This window comes from Dipodomys ordii, unplaced genomic scaffold (assembly GCF_000151885.1).
Source record: "Dipodomys ordii isolate 6190 unplaced genomic scaffold, Dord_2.0 Scaffold92, whole genome shotgun sequence".
Taxonomy (NCBI): Eukaryota; Metazoa; Chordata; class Mammalia; order Rodentia; family Heteromyidae; genus Dipodomys; species Dipodomys ordii.
The window spans coordinates 4,937,130-4,952,943 of NW_012267308.1; the positions used below are offsets into that span (position 1 = coordinate 4,937,130).

Below are 15,814 nucleotides of genomic sequence, written 5' to 3' on the forward strand. Positions count from 1 at the left end.
AACCCAGGGCCTCATGCATGCACAGCAAGCACTCTACTCTTTCTTTTTTTGTTGTTGTTGGTTGTGGGGCTTGAACTCTGGGCTTGGGCACTGTCCTTGCACTCTTGAGCTCAAGTCGAGTGCTCTACCGCTTGAGTCACAGCACCACTTCCAGTTTTCTAGTAGTTTATTGGAGATAAGAGTCTCATGGACTTTCCTGTCCCGGCTGGCTTTGAACTGTGATTCTCAGCTCTCAGCCTCCTGAGTAGCTAGGAATACAGGCCTGAGCCACCAGCGCCCCGATTGAGCTTCCACTTCTTTTGTTCAAGGCGGATACTTTATCATTTGAGCCACAGCTCCACTTCCTGCTTTTTTTGGGAGGGTGGGGGGGGGGGTTAATTGAGTCCTGTGGACTTTCCTGCCCAGGCTGGCTGTGAACAGCAATATCCTCATATTTTAGCCTCCTGAGTAACTAGGGTCACAGGTACGGACCACTGATACATGGCATGCCTGTATTATTTTATTTTGTATGGTCTAAAAATACACAAAAAGCCCAAGCTGTCCTCTGCCAAGGACCACAGAATTGGGTCCTGACTATAAAACAATATGGAGTCAGGAGGATAGGCCATGTCCTCTGTGGGCTAGGTCACCCACCCTGTATCTTCAGGCTACTGGTCTCACCGCTGTTGCACAACATGCTACCTGGTGTCCTTGGGTGAGAAACAATACCAATTCTGGTCCCAGCTGTCACACATAATAACTTTTGAGGGTCCTGTCCTCTAGTTTCATGACCAACTCTAACATTTTGATCTTTGTCACCCTAGAGGTGACTCATTCTCATTCTATTAAAAGTGTTTTCTTTTCCCAGTAAACTTTCCTAACATTTACTAAGCATCTATTTACCTTAGCCAGATGCTAGTATCTTGTATCTGTAATCCTAGCTACTCAGGAAGCAGAGATCAGAAGGATCACAATTCAAAGGTCAACCTGTGGAAAATGTTCATCAGACACCCTCCTATCTGATAGAAGATGTGTTGTGGGCTTGTCATCCCAGCTAGGACAGGAAGTATGAATAGGAGGACTGCTGTCCAGGCAGCTCAGGAAAATGAGACCCTAACTCAAAAATAACCAGAGCAATGGCTCAAGATGTTGGCTCAAGCAAGGAAGCACCTGCCTAGCAAGAGTGAAGCCTTAAATTCAGATCCCAAACAAACATTGTAAGGTAAGTTTTCCACTTCACACAGGAGGAAACAGATTCAGAGTTAGGTTAGCGTTCTTGCCCCTGCCAGGCAGTCCTCCAGCTCCACGCTGTCCTTAGCACCCTCTGGCCTGAGCTTGCCTCGCTGACTCAGCAGAAGATAAGGAACAACACTGGGACCCAGCGTCTGGTGATCAAAGCAGACAAGATCCCCACCCTCATCATACAAGACTTTCTCATGGAATCCAGCACCCAGCTGCAGGCATAACCACAGACATTGCTCATAAGTCTGCAATCCCAGCTACAGGGGCAGAGATCAGGAGGATCAAGGTCTGAGGCTGGCCTGGGGCAAAAAAAAAAAAAGACCCTACCTGGAATCAAAGGTGGGGGGGTCACTACTTAAAGTGGTAGAGGACCTGCCTAGCAAAACATGTGGTACTGAGTTCTACCCTCTTAAAAAATAAAGCACTCGGAGCTGGGAAGGTGGCTTAGTGGTACAGCGCTTGCCTTGCATGCATGAGGCCCTGGGTTCAATTCCTCAGTACCACATAAGCAAAAAGAAAAAAGCCAGAAGTGGTGCTGTGGCTCAAGTGGTAGAGTGCTACCCTTGAGCTGAAGAGCTGAGGGACAGCGCCCAGGCCCAGAGTTCAGGCCCCACTACTGGACCCCAAAAAAAAAACAAAAAAAAACTTCCCTTGTGCCCCACCAGAACGTGGGCTCCTTGAACATGTAGGAGACCTAGCAGGTGCTGAGTAAATGCATGCCAAAGAATGAAGGAACAACAACTTTCAGGTAGTGATGAGCACACCATGCTAGACCAGGGTAAGGAGAGGAGTGATGGGTGGGCTGTCTGCAGTCAGGGCAGGCCCCTTGAGGGATGGGCCTCTGAGTATAAGGGTCATGAACTACACACACTTGTGCTGCTTGGGGGAGGCTGGGCTAAAAAGGGGTGTACAAGGCCACCTGACCTGAGCCAGTGCTGGGAAGGGGAGGCTGGACTCAGCTGGATGCCTCTTGAACTTCAATCCTCAGATCTCAGCTTTCTGAGTAGTTAGGATTACAAGTGAAAACCACTGGCACCCAGCTTAGTATCTTCTAAAGACACGCCCTGGCTATGTTGCTTAGGTTGGCCTTCAGCCTGCCATCCTCTGCCCTCTGACTCTTGAGTGCTGCCCAGTACATGGAAATTGCCACCATGCCCAGCAATAATACAGCTTATAGCTGGGTATGGTGATGCATGCCTGTAATCAACCCCTGGTGAAGGGGGTAGGTGGATCTCAAATTACAGAAAACCCTGGGCAAAGGTAATTTCATCCATCTCAAAAACAAAAACAAGCCAGGCATGGTTGCACAGACATTCAGGAGGCTGAGATAGGAGGATCACCAAGAGGAGTTGAAGACCAGCCTAGGGTACATATTGAAACCCTATCTTGGGACAGGAGGAGCACAGGGCATGTAGATGAAATGGTAAGTGAATGCCCAGCATGGACAAGGCCCTGGGTTCAGTTCTCAGCTTTGGGCGCCAATCCCCAGGTTGATAGTGGTTGCAAGCCTCCTCTGAGAGGTAGAGCTCTTCTTTTTTTTTTTTTTTTTTTTTGGGGGGGGGTCCGGTCATGGGGCCTGAACTCTGGGCCTGGGTGCTGTCCCTCAGCTCTTCAGCTCAAGGCTAGTGCTCTACCACTTGAGCCACAGCACCACTGCCGGCTTTTTCTTTTTGCTTAGGTGGTACTGAGGAATCAAACCCAGGGCCTCCTGCATGCAAGGCAAGCGCTCTACCACTGAGCCACCTTCCCAGCCCAGGTAGAGCTCTTTCAAATGCTGTTAAAGCTCCTTTAAAATCAGCTATTGCCCTCGCAAGGGACGAGGAAGAAGTGGAAAGAAGGTAGGTGTCCCCTCTGCTGGCCAGACAGCAGGCCTCTAGATCCCTCCCCCACAATGTGATGGGGCCTGCACAATTACAAAGTCATTCTGTCAGGTGTATTTCTAATAGCACCCCCAAAGACACCTATTAATACAGTGCTTTCTTTTTTTCTTTTTTGCCATGTAACAAAGCAATTTATTTATTTTATTTTTAATTTAATTTAATTTGTGAACATACTGTACAGAGGGGTTACAATTACATGGGCAGGATAATGAGTACATTTCTTACCAAGCATTGCAGCCTCCTCCTTTGGTTTACCCTTCACATCCCTTCCCAGCCTCCCCCCTGCCCCCTACAGTGCTTTCTTTTATATGCACTTTGCAGGTACCAGTCTCGGAAATTAATCCATCTCAGGTCACAGTCATCCCAAGATAGCTATCACCTACAGGGGAAGGCCACATAGCTTCCTGGTCTCCCTGTGGCTGTTCCTGCCTCTGGAGACCAGAGAGGGGCTGTGACCTGAAACCAAGCTTGAAGCCCTTGACAGGGTCAGAATGCACTGTGGTTCCCAGGAGGGCTCTTCCGGAAGTTTGCAGCCCCCATCCCCAGGGCCAAGGCTGAAGGTGGCAAGCAAGCCTTTCCATTTCCCAGGGAGGAAAGTCGGGGTGAAGCCGGGGAGGGGTGGGTGAGTCAGAGCTCAGGAGCTTCTTATGGGGACAAAGGCTGAGGGTGGGGCTCCTCGGAATTCCTGGGACGGGCAAACTGTGTCCCTCCCCCTGCCCTGAGGCACAGTTTAAGCTCTCCCGGCCTCCCTTTCCCCACACACCTCAGCACCATGGAGTTCGACCTGTCTGCAGGTACGACCCCAGGGAGGGAGTGACCCCCCGGGAGGGAGTGGCACAACCTGGGGTCCTCACGCGGGGAGGGGGGTGCACCTGACGTCTCCTCTCTGCAGCCCTGGGCTCCACTTCCAACAAGCCAGCAGGGGCAGGCCAGGTGGTAGACCCCAAGTCCTGTCCCCACAAAGCTCAGGGCGGGCCAAAGGCAGGCGCCGCTCAGCACCCGAAGGTAAGTGGCCGGCCCGGGTGCCGGGGCCTCCCACGCTGGGGTGGGGGGCTGGTAGGGGTCCCCGCTCACTGCACACCCCACCCAGCAACGCCACGGGAGCTCCTCGGACTCCAGCAGCAGCAGCAGCAGCTCCAGCGAGGCGGAGTCAGAGGGGAAGGTAAGGCCGCGCCGGCCCCGCGGGCCGGGCCGGGGGCGCGGGGCAGCGCCGGGGCGGGGGGCGGGGGGCGCGGGCCCGTGCCCAGACCGCAAGTCTCCTCTCCCACCCGCCGTCCGCGGCGCACCGCAGGCCGCCGGCTGCGAGCAGCGCAAGCCCTGCCCGGACAAGGCCAAGAAGCCCAAGAAGAAGGAGAAGAAGGGGAAGAAGGAGAAGGCCCCCCATTGACGGCAGGCGGGCGGGGCCATTAAACCTTCCCCCACCTTCGCGCCCGGCCGCAGCTCTGTGCCGCCCCCTGCCGGCATCCCGCGTCGCCGCCCTCCGCGCGCGCCCGGCCGCCGCTCTCCTCTGCCCGCCCCGTCCCGCCCTCCGCGCGCGCGCCCGGCCGCCGCTCTCCTCTGCCCGCCCCGCCCCGCCCTCCGCGCGCGCGCGCCCGGCCGCCGCTCTCCTCTGCCCCGCCCCGTCCCGCCCTCCGCGCGCGCGCCCGGCTGCTGCTCTCTTCTACCCCGCCCTCGCTCTCCTCTCCCCCCCCCCTCCCCCTCCCCTGCCCGTCCCAGGCCGCCGCCTTCTGCCCCGCCCCGTCCGCGCCCGTCTGGGCCGCTGCGCCCCCACCCAACAACCCAAAGCCGAGGCCGCGGAACGTCAGGTTTATTATTGTGCAGCGAGAAAAAATCAGCACCTTGGCGGGGAGGGCGGGCGGCCGGGCCGGGCCGGCCGGGGGTGAGATGAGTCTGCGGGAACCGGGCCGGGCTCACCGCACCAGGTGGAAGGTGAGCCAGTACATGAGCAGCGGCTGCGCCGCCGCCACCGCCATGGTCAGGTACATGCGCAGCTGGTTGCGCGCCCCGCGCACCGGGACCCCCTCCGCCGCCGCCTCCGACAGGATCTTCAGCCGCAGGGTTCGGATCTGCGGGGAGAGGAGAGACGGGGACGGGGTGAAGGGTTACCTCGGGGCCACGGGGACCAGACTACTGCCCGCCCCCAAGTCCCTGCAGCCTCCAGTTCCTGCTGGGAGGGGGGGACTCAATCCCCTCCTCCCTTCTTGGTCTTGGAGGCAGAAAACAGGAGGGCCCAGACTCCGAGGCCAGGCCCAGCCCTTCCTTGGGAACTCCCTGCCAAAACCGCCCGTGTATGGGTCAGTCGACAACTGTCCTTTTTTGGGGGGAGCCAATGAATGGACTCGAGGGGCCTCCAAAAGCGTGGCAAGCGTTCTACCTCTGAGCTACTAGCACAGCCCTTCAGATGGCAACTGCTGTCTTTTCGGCGCAGTTTGCGACTGTCTTGGCTTCTGCTCACCCCAGTCTTCCCAGGACCCTCACCAGCATCCCTTTTTTTTTTTTTTGCAAGGCTGGGCTTTGAACTCAAGGCCCCACACTTGCTGACCAGTGTTCTACATCTGACCCACATCCCCAGTCTAATCGTTCCATTTTACAAAACAGGAGCCAGGTTTAGGCAGAGAAAGTGATTTGTTGTAAAAGCCTGGTGAAGACTGAGGTCAACCTAAGGGTCCAGTCACCAGCATCCCACTCCATCTGAATGGGCTTTTTTTTTTTTTTTGGGTCCAGTCATGGGGCTTGGGCGCTGTCCCTCAGCTCTTCAGCTCAAGGCTAGCGCTCTACCACTTGAGCCACAGCGCCACTTCCGGCTTTTTTTCTTTTTGCTTATGTGGTGCTGAGGAATCAAACCCAGGGCCTCATGAATGCAAGGCAAGCGCTCTACCACTGAGCCACCTCCCCAGCCCTGAATGGGCTTTTTGTTGTTGTTTAGGTTGGTCATGGGGCTTGAACTCTGGGCCTGGGCGCTGTCCATGAGCTCTTCAGCTCAAGGCTAGCGCTCTACCACTTGAGCCACAGAACCACTTCCAGTTTTCTGGTGGTTAATTGGAAATGAGTCTCACAGACTCCTGCCTGGGCTGGCTTTGAACCATGATCCTCAGATCTCCTGAGTAGCTACGATTACAGGTGCGAGCCATGGGTACCCAGCTGAACAGGCTTCATCTCATGGGGACATGTGGGCTGGAAAGCCCATCATGTGAAGGAAGGAAACAAAGGTGAGGGGTTTCCCTGGAACCAGCATGCTACCACCCCCAGCATCCTGGCTGGCTCTATCCCTCTAGGCCCCAGCATGATCACCCCTCTTCCAGGAAGCCCTCCAGGCAGAAGTGGCCACTCTAGATCCCTTCAGTTCACTAATATGACTGTGGTTTAAGTTCCTGGAGCTCCTCTGCTTGGATGTCCTGAGGGGTCAGCCCAAGAGGCCTCTGGCCTCAGCCTCACACACCCTGGGCCCAGGCTTACCATAAACACAAAGATGGACATGCAACACCAGCCCAGAACCAGGTAGTAGCCAATCTTCCCAAAGAGCAGGCCCATGAGGACCCCGCCGATCATCCTGGAGGCAGAGAGAGAGGGGAAGCCAGGTCTGAGGAAGAGGCCTGAAGGCTGGGGCTGGCAGGCAGAGTACGGGGCACTCACCCGACATATTTGTAGCCCAAGAAGGCCACCAGGTCGATGGTGGTGAGGTCGGTGTTGACTGTGACCAGGTAGAGGCTGAGCAGGATGGCCAGCACCTCCACGGTCAGCCAGGCCAGAGCTGAGCTTGCCTGGAGTCCCAGAAGGTCTGGGGAAAACCTGCCAGGACCAACACCCAAACCCTGTCATTGGTCTCCTGTCATCGCTGGAGTCCCCAAAGATGGGTGGCAGCCTGCCATGACAGCAGGCTTGTCCATAGACTGTAACACCCACAGCAGTCAGGGCTGGGCAAGGGGACCGGGAAAGGCTTGTGATGGACATAGGCAAGAGGAGGCATTCCAGAAGACAGTATGGCTGAGCTGATATCAGGAGGGCTAAGGAGCTGGTAGGGGAAGGAGAGCTTGGTTTTTGCGCTTCATCTAACTGTTTCTAATGGCATTTGTTTTCAGTGGCACAAAGGAAAGGTGCAGGGGACTAGGAGAGGTGGAGGTGAAGAGGTGACACTGGCTGGGAGATAATGGTGAATGAGCAAGTGCTGGGCAGGTGACATGGGGGAGAAACGTATTCTTGGGCCAAAAGAAATGGATGTACAGCCAGGCGCCGGTGGCTCATGCCTGTAATCCTAGCTACTCAGGAGGCTGAGATATGAGGGTCACGGTTCAAAGCCAGCCCAGGCAGGAAAGTCTGTGAAACTTATCTCCAATTAACTACCAGAAAACCGGAAGTGGCGCTGTGGCTCAAGCCATAGAGTGCTAGCCTTGAGCTGAAAAGCTCAGGGACAGTGCCCAGGCCCAGAGTTCAAGCCCCATAACTGACAAAAAAAAAAAATGTACAATGACCCTGGGGTCAGAGGTTCTGGGGATGCACGGACAGAGGAGCAGAACAGCAGGCAGGGTGAACAAAGCAGCAGCCAGGACTGAACATTCCGGCTACTGCTGGAGTCAGGAGGTATTGGGGGAGGGGAGGGCCTCTTTTAAGCAAATGAGGAAGAGGACAGATCTGGGGCCAGAGGCCAAGAGGAAGGAGTGGGAGCTGGATAGAACAAAAATGGCGATAGCAATGTCTCAAACCAACTGGGAGCCAAGGTGGTACTAGGAAAGGTGTTCTATGAGGGAGAGACTTAAGACTTCCAGAATGCCCTACTGCCCTACTGCCCCTCAACCCAGCCCTCCAGCCCAGGCCCAGCCTTACCTGTCCTGGGTTCCCAGTGCAAGGCCTGCCACCAAGACGTAGGTGATGAAAGCCATCGCTGGGGGAGACAGGGACACTGATCAGAGGACAAAGAGCCATTTGGGGCCTCTGACTATCCAGCCCCCTGCCACCAATAAAAATCAGGGTGCAATGGTGCCTGCCTGTAATCCCAGCTAGAAGGGGTGCAATGGTTCCTGCCTGTAATCCCAGCTAGAAGGAGGAGGAGACAGACCTGGAATGTAGAGATCCGGAGCGTTGACATCAAAGCGGGGTGCCACAGGGGTATCCTGCTGGTACTGTACCTCCCAGTCCTGTAGAGTGAGGGGGGAATGGGCAGAAGCCCAGAAATGGGGCTTCTCCTGCCCTGTTTATAGCCCCAGCCCCTGGGCAGGGGTGCTTACCTGGTGTAGGTAAGGGAAGATGAGCAGGCCCAGTTTTTTGCCCACATACACTGTGTCCACAGCGAAGTAATACTTGAGCTTCGAGACGGGGATGAAGCGGTCAATCTGGGGAGGCAGAGCTCAAACCTGAGGCTGTGTGGCCTCTGTCTGACCCCCCACATGCACCCCATTCCCACTACTCCCCACCTACTTACATTCTTATCCACAAGTTCCTTGCCCTGGGCCGCCAGGCTGCTCCCATAGGCCACGGCCATGTCGGAGACAGGATTTGTTAAGAAGGCTGCCTGGGGGGACGCAGAGGTGGCAGGGTAGCCCAGGTTGCCGGGTGCCCGCTGAGCGCCATAGCCCCGGCTGTGGGCTGAACTGGTGTCGTCAAAAAGCTGGTGGGGGTCTGCCATGCCTGGCTGGGACATTGGGACCCTTCGTTTGGAGGCTGCAGGGGAAGAGGATGGGGGGGCACTCATTCACTCTGCAGCAAATCCTCCGTTTCCCCCACAGGGGGTGAGGACCCCAAAGGAGAGTACTATAACAGGAGAGGGGCTGTCAGGGGTAGATCTGCCTACCAGCCATGCAGGGCATGAAGCCCTGAGTCCAAACCTCGGTACTGCCACACACACACACAAAGAGAAGAAAATATTATGACTTAACTCATCCAATCCACCAATTTCTGCTAACATTTGTATCTTCATTTCAGAGGAGAAAAGTGAGTCCAAAGACACTCAGCCTCAAAGCTATGCCGGTAGTAAGAGGCAGAGCCAGCTTCCAAGAATTTGTAAAACCCAGGCTTTGGTGGCTCACGCCTGTAATCCTAGCTATTTTTGAGGAGGCTGAAGATCTGAGGATCACAGTTTGATCTTCCTTGCCAGGCTGGGCAAGGAAGTCCATGAGACTCTTATCTCCAATTAACCACAAAAAACCAGAGTGGAAGCCAGGTGCTGGTGACTCACACCTGTAATCCTAGCTACTCAGGAGGCTGAGATCTGAGAATTGAGGTTCAAAACCAGCCTGGGCAGGAAAGTCCATGAGACTCTTACTTCCAATAAACCACTAGAAAACAGGAAGTGGTGCTGTGGCTCAAGGGGTAGAGCATTAGCCTTAAGCTGAAGAATGCAAAGACAGCGCCCAGGCTCAGAGTTCAAGCCCCAACCGACCAAAAAAAAAAAAAAAGCCAAAAGTAGATCTGTGACTCAAGTGGTAGAACACTAGCCTTAGAGCACAAAATCTGAGGGACAGTGCCCCAGAGTTCAAGCCCTAGGACCTAAATAAATAAGATTGTAAAGGAATGAGGCTAGGGCTGGGAAGGTGGCTTTGTGGTAGAGTGCTTGCCTAGCATGCATGAGGCCCTAGGTTTGATTCCTCAGTACCTCAGTACCACATTAATAGAAAAAGCCAGAGTAATGCTGTGGCTCAAGTGGTAGGAGTGCTAGCCTTGAGCAAAAGAAGCTCAGGGACAGTACCCAGGCCCTGAGTTCAAGCCCCAGGACTGGCAAAAACAAAGACTGAGGCTAAGGTGTGGTTCAGGTCCTTAATAAGGCACTGGGAACCAGAGTCCAGACTTGGAAGAAGACAGGGGTCAAATTATCCAATCCAGAGCCCTCAGGCCTCTTGTAGAATGGAGTTAACTCTCCTGCCTGGGCGGGGGCTGGTGTGAGACAAAATGACACCCCCAAACTTCTCAGCCCTACAAAAAGCATCTGTCCGTGTCACTTGGCAATTGGCAGCCTCCAAGTCTTCCTCTCCATTTCTTCCCCCACCCCCTTTTCCTGGGACGGGACCCAGGACCTAACCCGAAGTAGACAAATGCTCTACCACTGAGCCATAACCCTAATTCCATCCTGTCAATTCTTTTATAGCCTGAAAATAAATTCAGGTCTCTTCAAAGTCAAGCAAGCAGCATGGGCCCTGCCCATTGCCCCACTTGTAATGTCCTTGTCCTCCTACTGCTTCTTGAAAGTCCTGCTAGCCTTCCTCCCTCCACCCTTGGTAGGTAGGGTTCCCAGTTACCTACATGTTTCTCTACACTGTCAAGCCTGGGTCAGCCAACCTCCAAATCTCTGCTTCTGACACAGCGCCTGCACCTGTCTCTTCTATCTGACCTCCCTGCTGGCCACAGCACTGGAGAAAACAAATGCTTGTGCCTTCCCAGAACTGATGGCACCTGACTGGTCCCTCTCCAGTGCCCTGGGAAATGTGGGCCAATTTTCCACCCTTGCCCTGGTTTTGTGCCTGTCACCTAGCCCAGTCTCACCCTTAGCCAGTGCCCCTCTAGCTCCTACACTCCATCTTTAGCCATGATTAATTAGTTTCTTGGCTCTAGTCCTGGGTTAAGTCACTTCCAGAACTCCCTCTGGCTGTCCCTGGGCCTTATCTCAATGTCTGCAGGTACAGTCTAACATCCAGCCAGTAGTTCACTAGTGTGGGTATGTGCTGGTACTAGGGCTCAGGGCCTGAGCACTATCCCTTAGCTTTTTCAAAGCTCAAAGCTAGTGCTCTATTACTTGAGCCATAGCTCCACTTCCAGTTTTGTTTTGTTTTTTCTGGCTAATTAGAGTCTCGCAGACTTTCATGCCCAGGTGGGCTTTGAACTGCAATCCTTAGATCTCAGCCTCCCAAGTAGCTAGGATTACAGGTGTGAGTCACTGGCTCCTGGCACCTGCAATCTTTCATCATGCTTTTCCAGGAACCCTAAACACCACAGGCCTGAAGCCTCTGGGTACCCACAACACCTCTGTCTCAAGATCTCTGCTTGTGATTCCCCATGCCTGGCCTCTACTTCCACAGTCATACATCCTTTACTCCATGCAGTCACTGTCTTCTGCTCTGTACTGGCCACTCCATGTGGACAGAATGAGCACACGGGCCTTCTCCCTCAAAAGCCCTAGTCACATCCCATTACTCCCTAAACCATCTTGCTGAATTATTTCCCGGATTGTTTAGTATCTGTATCTGAGCTGTAAGACAGCAAGAACTAGGGCTAGGTTGGGTACAACTGGGTCCTCAAATTCCAGCACAAAGAGGAGGGGGACAAGACATTACTGAATAAATAAACCAAATGTCCAGTGTATATATGAAGATGAACTAGAGGCAGAGAGAGGCCTACTAATTCAGATATAGGGAAAGGAGTGCAGGTAGGCTCATGCTTGTAATCCCAGCCACTCAGGAGACTGAGATATGAGGGTTGTAGTTCGAAGCCAGCCAGGGCAGGAAAATCTATGAGACTCTTATCTCCAATTAACTAGCAAAAACCCCAAAGTGGAGCTGTGATTCAAGTAGCAAAGCACTAGCCTTAAGCCAAAAAAGCTAAGGGACAGCGTCCAGGCTCTGAGTTCAAGCCCCAGGACCAACACAAAAAGAATTTTCTAAAGACCCTATCCCTAATGCACCCCATATTCCCTGCCCTAATGCACCCCATACCCCCGAGGCACCCCCTAACTTAATGCACCCCCTACCCGGGCCTGGCATCCCCACGCTGGGCGTAACTCGAAGATCCAGATCTTCAATATCCTGACCTCCGACCTGTAGTGACCTCGCCAACCGCCACTCCCGGCTCCCGCCACGCCCCTAGCCCGCCCGAGCTTCCTCAGCCGGCCACGTACGCCACTTACGCAGCCGCGGCGTCCCCGCCGCCGCCAAGCCTGCCGGGTGCATCTTTCACCGCCGCCGCGCCGCGCCGCCGTCGCCGCCGCCGCCGCTGCTGTCTCAGCCGCGGTTCAGAACGGGCCCGCCCGGCTCCCGTAGCCACGCCCCAGGAGTGACGCTACAGCCAATGAACCACCGGACTGACCGAAGAAGCCCCGCCCTTTCACAGGCTTGGGCGGGTGGGCGGTGCTCTACGTGGACTAGGGTGAATGACATAAAGCAGGAGGTGGGAGGGCGTGGCCTGAAATCTTCCTGGGAGTAAGCAGTGTCGGGTGTCCAGCGAGGTGGTCGATGGGAAATGGAGTCTTCTAGAAGAGGGAGCTCAATTTGGGTGACTGAGAGCATTGGGAAGTCCAAGAGGAAAGGTTGAACTTGTGTCCTAATCAGAGTCATGAGACTTCTGTCACCTAGAGATTTTTAGAGTGAATATTTTATTGTTTTTTAAAAACAGGCTGGGAGCCAGCTCCCGCCTGTCATCCTAGCTACTCTGGAGGCTGAGATCTGAGGATCGTGGTTCAAAGCCAGCCCGGACAGGAAAGTCCTTGTTAGAGAAATGAGCTCCCCTTCTCCAGAGCTTAGCATGCTTCCTTCCTAGGCAACACTAGGCCCATGTAGTAAAGGCAGTAATCAGCTTCCAGCCCCCTTTATCTTGGGATGGCACTTCTCTGGGGCTGCTACCACCATATAAGACAACAAGAGCCCCTTAGAGTGACCTTCAGCTGCAAGACCCCTTATCTACTGTTTGGACAGCAGCCATAAATCCTAGTCTGCCAGTATGAAGCCCCTGACCCACATGTCCAAACCTCAGTCTCGGCTTCTTAGCTCCTTGTACCCCCTCCTAAGCCTCCTAGGTTATGTAGGTCACCTCAGACAATAGCCAGCGCTGCTTCTCACTTCTCCCTTGTGAGAAGGGGTCTTGCGGGTTTGCACCTGATGTTTGTGTGGTTTTCTGGCAAAGTCTAATAATCTTCCATTTAATCTTTTAGTTCCTGAGACTGTTATCTCCAATGAACCACCAGTGGTGCTGTGGCTCAAGTAATAGAGTGCTCCCCTTGAGCTGAAGAGCTTAGGGACAGTGCCCAGGCCCAGAGTTCAAGCCCCATGACCGACAAAAATAAATAAAATTTCCTTTCTTCTTTTGTGTGCCAGTTACTAGGTCTTGAACTCAGAGCTGAGTGCTGTTGCTGAGCATTTTTGGTTAAAGCGGATGGTCTAGATAGGAGTCTCCTGGATTTTCCTATTCAGGTTGGCTTTAAACTGTGATCCTTATATCTCAGCCTCCTGAGTAGCTAGGAATACAGGTGTGAGACACTGATGGGGGGGGGAACCACCCTTGAGGGCCTCTCTGCAATGAGTCTTGCCTCAGTTGAGTTCTTTTTGTTAGTTCCCTGTTCTTTACTTCCAAGACCTTTGGGTTCCACCATTTTCTCCATATTACTCCTGGGTAAGCTAGGATTAGAGACAAGCCACTAACATCCAGCTTACTTTTTAATTACTAAAGCAATTATTTTGCCCCTTTTTTGTTGGTGGTGGTGGTCAGGCTTGAGCTCAGGGCTTGAGAGCTGTCTCTGAGCCTCTTTGGGCTCAAAGCTAGCTCTCTACCATTTGAGCCACCAATGATACTTCCAGCTCTTTTTTTTTTTTTTTTTTTGGTCAGTTGTGGGGCTTGAACTCTGGGCCTGGGCACTGTCCTTAAGCCACAGCATCACCTCCAGTTTTTCTGGTGGTTTATTGCAGATGAGAGTCTCACAGACTTTCCTTGCCCGGGCTGGCTTTGAACCTTGATCCTCATATCTCAACCTCCTGAGTAGCTAGGATTATAGGCATGAGCCATCAGCTCCCAGCTGTCAACTTCCAGCTTTTGAGTGGTACATTGGAGGTAAGAGTCTCAAGGGGACTTTTCTTCCCTGGCTGACATCACACCGCAACCCTCAGATCTCAGCTTCCTGAGTAGCTAGAATGAAAGGTGTGATCCACAGCCTGGCTATTTTGCCTTCTTTCTGGTCTATTGTGTAACAACAGTCATCTTTCAGTATCCATGGAGGATTAGTTCCAGGACCTCAATGGATACTAGAATCCTCAGACATAAAACATATGGGCTGGGAAGGTGGCTCAGTGGTAGAGTGCTTGCCTCACATGCATGAGACCCTGGGTTCGATTCCTCAGCACCACGTAAGCAGAAAAAAACGGACATGGTGCTGTGGTTCCAGTGGTAGAGCGCTAGCCCTGAGCTGAAGAGCTGAGGGACAATGCCCAGGCCCAGAGTTCAGGCCCCATGACCAGCAAAAACAAAAACAAAAAAAACCCAAAAAACATGATATATGGCCCAGGCCCTAGATCATAGTTACTCAGGAGGCTGAGATCTGAGGATTGTGGTTTGAAGCCAGGAAAGTCTTTGACACTCTTACCTCCAATTAACCAGCATAAAAGCTGGAAGTGGAGATATAGTTCAAATAGATACATAGATACCATAAATATACATAGTATTCTCTGTGTGTACATATAGTCAACCGGATCAAACTCAGGCCCTTACATATACTAGGAACATGCTCTACTGCTGAACCTTACCTCCAGTTCCTTAAATTATTCCATATTATTTATGTGTATATGTCTTTTTTGGGGGAGAGGGGGTTGTAGGGCTTGAACTCAGGGCCTGGGCACTGTCCCTGAGCCTCTTTGTGCCCAAGGCTACAGTTCTACCACTTGAGCCACAGCATGACTTCTGGCTTTTGAGTGGTTTATTGGAGATAGGACTGTTATGGGGACTTTTCTGCCCAGGCTGGCATCAAACCATGATCCTCAGTCTCAGCCACCTGAATAGCTAGGATTACAGATGTGAGCCATCAGTGCCTGGCTTCATCCCATATTATTTATGATACCTGATATGATATAAATCCATATGAGGCCTTAGTGGAAGAATGCTTGCCTTGCATGCATGAAGCTCTGGATTTGATTCCTCAGTACCACATAAACCAAAAAAGCCAGAAGTGGTGGTTCAAGTGATAGAGCACTAGCCTTGAGCACAGAGAGGCTCAGGGACAGAGCCCAGGCCCTGAGTCCAAGCCCCTAGGACCTGCAATAATAAATAAATCTGATATTACTCTCTGTGTATGCGCACGCGTGCACCTGCGCATGCATGCATGCATACACACACTTGCTCTCAGGCCCTGGGCACTGTCCCTGAGCTTCTTTTGCTCAAAGCTAGTGCTCTACCATTTGAGCCACAGCACCACTTCTGATTTTCTGGTGATTTATTGGAGATAAGAGTCTCACAGACTTTCCTCCTCTGGCTGGCTTTGAACTGTGATTCTCGGATCTCAGCTTCCTGAGTAGCTAGGATTACAAGTGTAAGCCACCAGCACCTGGCTCTCTGTACAGTTTCAAGAATAGTGACGTTCCAGGCATCAGTGGCCCACGTTTAAGTTTTCTCATCTGCTGTTATAATTCAGAATTACATGGAAAGGGGTTGAGGATTCACAACACAAATGTGGCTACTCTTAGCTACTCTATTTTTATTAGCATGTATCTCTTCCTATGGACTGTCAGCCCCATTTGGGGTCCGTTCCAAGAATGGGCACAACTTTATAAATAGACCCAGTTCAGCCTATCTGAGCTGGGTTACCAGCCCCCAATTCCTGTGTGGGTTCATTGTGGTTTGAATTCTGGGCTGTCCTCCAGATGGCTTCCAGGAAGGTACTGAGTTCTTTTTTGGGGGGGGGTCTGGTCGTGGGGCCTGAACTCTGGGCCTGGGCGCTGTCCCTCAGCTCTTTCAGCTCAAGGCTAGCGCTCTACCACTTGAGCCACAGCGCTACTTCCGGCTTTTTTTTTTCTGCTTATGTGGTGCTGAGGAAT

The 15,814-nt window shown here is 53.0% G+C and overlaps 2 protein-coding genes across 6 annotated transcripts; one reads left to right on the forward strand and one right to left on the reverse strand.

Annotated features, from left to right (window-relative positions):
• The first annotated feature begins 3,818 nt into the window (after positions 1 to 3,818).
• Positions 3,819 to 4,509, forward strand: LOC105993150 (chromosome unknown open reading frame, human C19orf33). Its single transcript, XM_013026318.1, has 4 exons — positions 3,819 to 3,895; positions 3,994 to 4,106; positions 4,192 to 4,263; positions 4,393 to 4,509. The coding sequence occupies exons 1-4, from the start codon at positions 3,874 to 3,876 to the stop codon at positions 4,486 to 4,488; spliced, it is 303 nt and encodes a 100-aa protein (XP_012881772.1). The 5' UTR covers positions 3,819 to 3,873; the 3' UTR covers positions 4,489 to 4,509.
• Positions 4,510 to 4,900: 391 nt separating this feature from the next.
• Yif1b (Yip1 interacting factor homolog B (S. cerevisiae)) lies at positions 4,901 to 11,992 on the reverse strand. 5 transcript variants are annotated; one of them, XM_013026331.1, is made up of 8 exons: positions 11,929 to 11,992; positions 8,518 to 8,756; positions 8,324 to 8,428; positions 8,155 to 8,233; positions 7,923 to 7,980; positions 6,735 to 6,890; positions 6,558 to 6,651; positions 4,901 to 5,167 (listed from the first exon to the last, which is right to left on the reverse strand). In XM_013026331.1, exons 1-8 carry the CDS (start codon positions 11,969 to 11,971, stop codon positions 5,012 to 5,014), a joined length of 930 nt encoding a protein of 309 aa, XP_012881785.1. In that variant the 5' UTR covers positions 11,972 to 11,992; the 3' UTR covers positions 4,901 to 5,011. The 5 variants fall into 5 exon arrangements, with proteins under 5 accessions (XP_012881785.1, XP_012881783.1, XP_012881784.1 ...); XM_013026329.1 differs by having other exon boundaries at positions 7,923 to 7,998; XM_013026330.1 differs by having other exon boundaries at positions 11,920 to 11,992.
• Between the last annotated feature and the right edge of the window lie 3,822 nt (positions 11,993 to 15,814).

What these genes read in the sequence shown, in the direction of transcription:
- LOC105993150 (XM_013026318.1), top strand. Translation starts at nt 3,874, where the DNA reads ATGGAGTTCGACCTGTCTGCAG. An exon ending in GGAGTTCGACCTGTCTGCAG is followed by an intron (nt 3,896 to 3,993) that starts GTACGACCCCAG and finishes TCCTCTCTGCAG; the next exon opens with CCCTGGGCTCCACTTCCAAC. An exon ending in AGGCGGAGTCAGAGGGGAAG is followed by an intron (nt 4,264 to 4,392) that starts GTAAGGCCGCGC and finishes GGCGCACCGCAG; the next exon opens with GCCGCCGGCTGCGAGCAGCG.
- Yif1b (XM_013026328.1), bottom strand. Translation starts at nt 11,971, where the DNA reads ATGCACCCGGCAGGCTTGGCGGCGGCGGGGACGCCGCGGCTGCGTAAG. An exon ending in GCCGCGGCTGCGTAAGTGGC is followed by an intron (nt 8,757 to 11,919) that starts GTACGTGGCCGG and finishes CTTCCCCTGCAG; the next exon opens with CCTCCAAACGAAGGGTCCCA. An exon ending in TGTCCATCTTTGTGTTTATG is followed by an intron (nt 5,168 to 6,557) that starts GTAAGCCTGGGC and finishes CTCTCCCCGCAG; the next exon opens with ATCCGAACCCTGCGGCTGAA.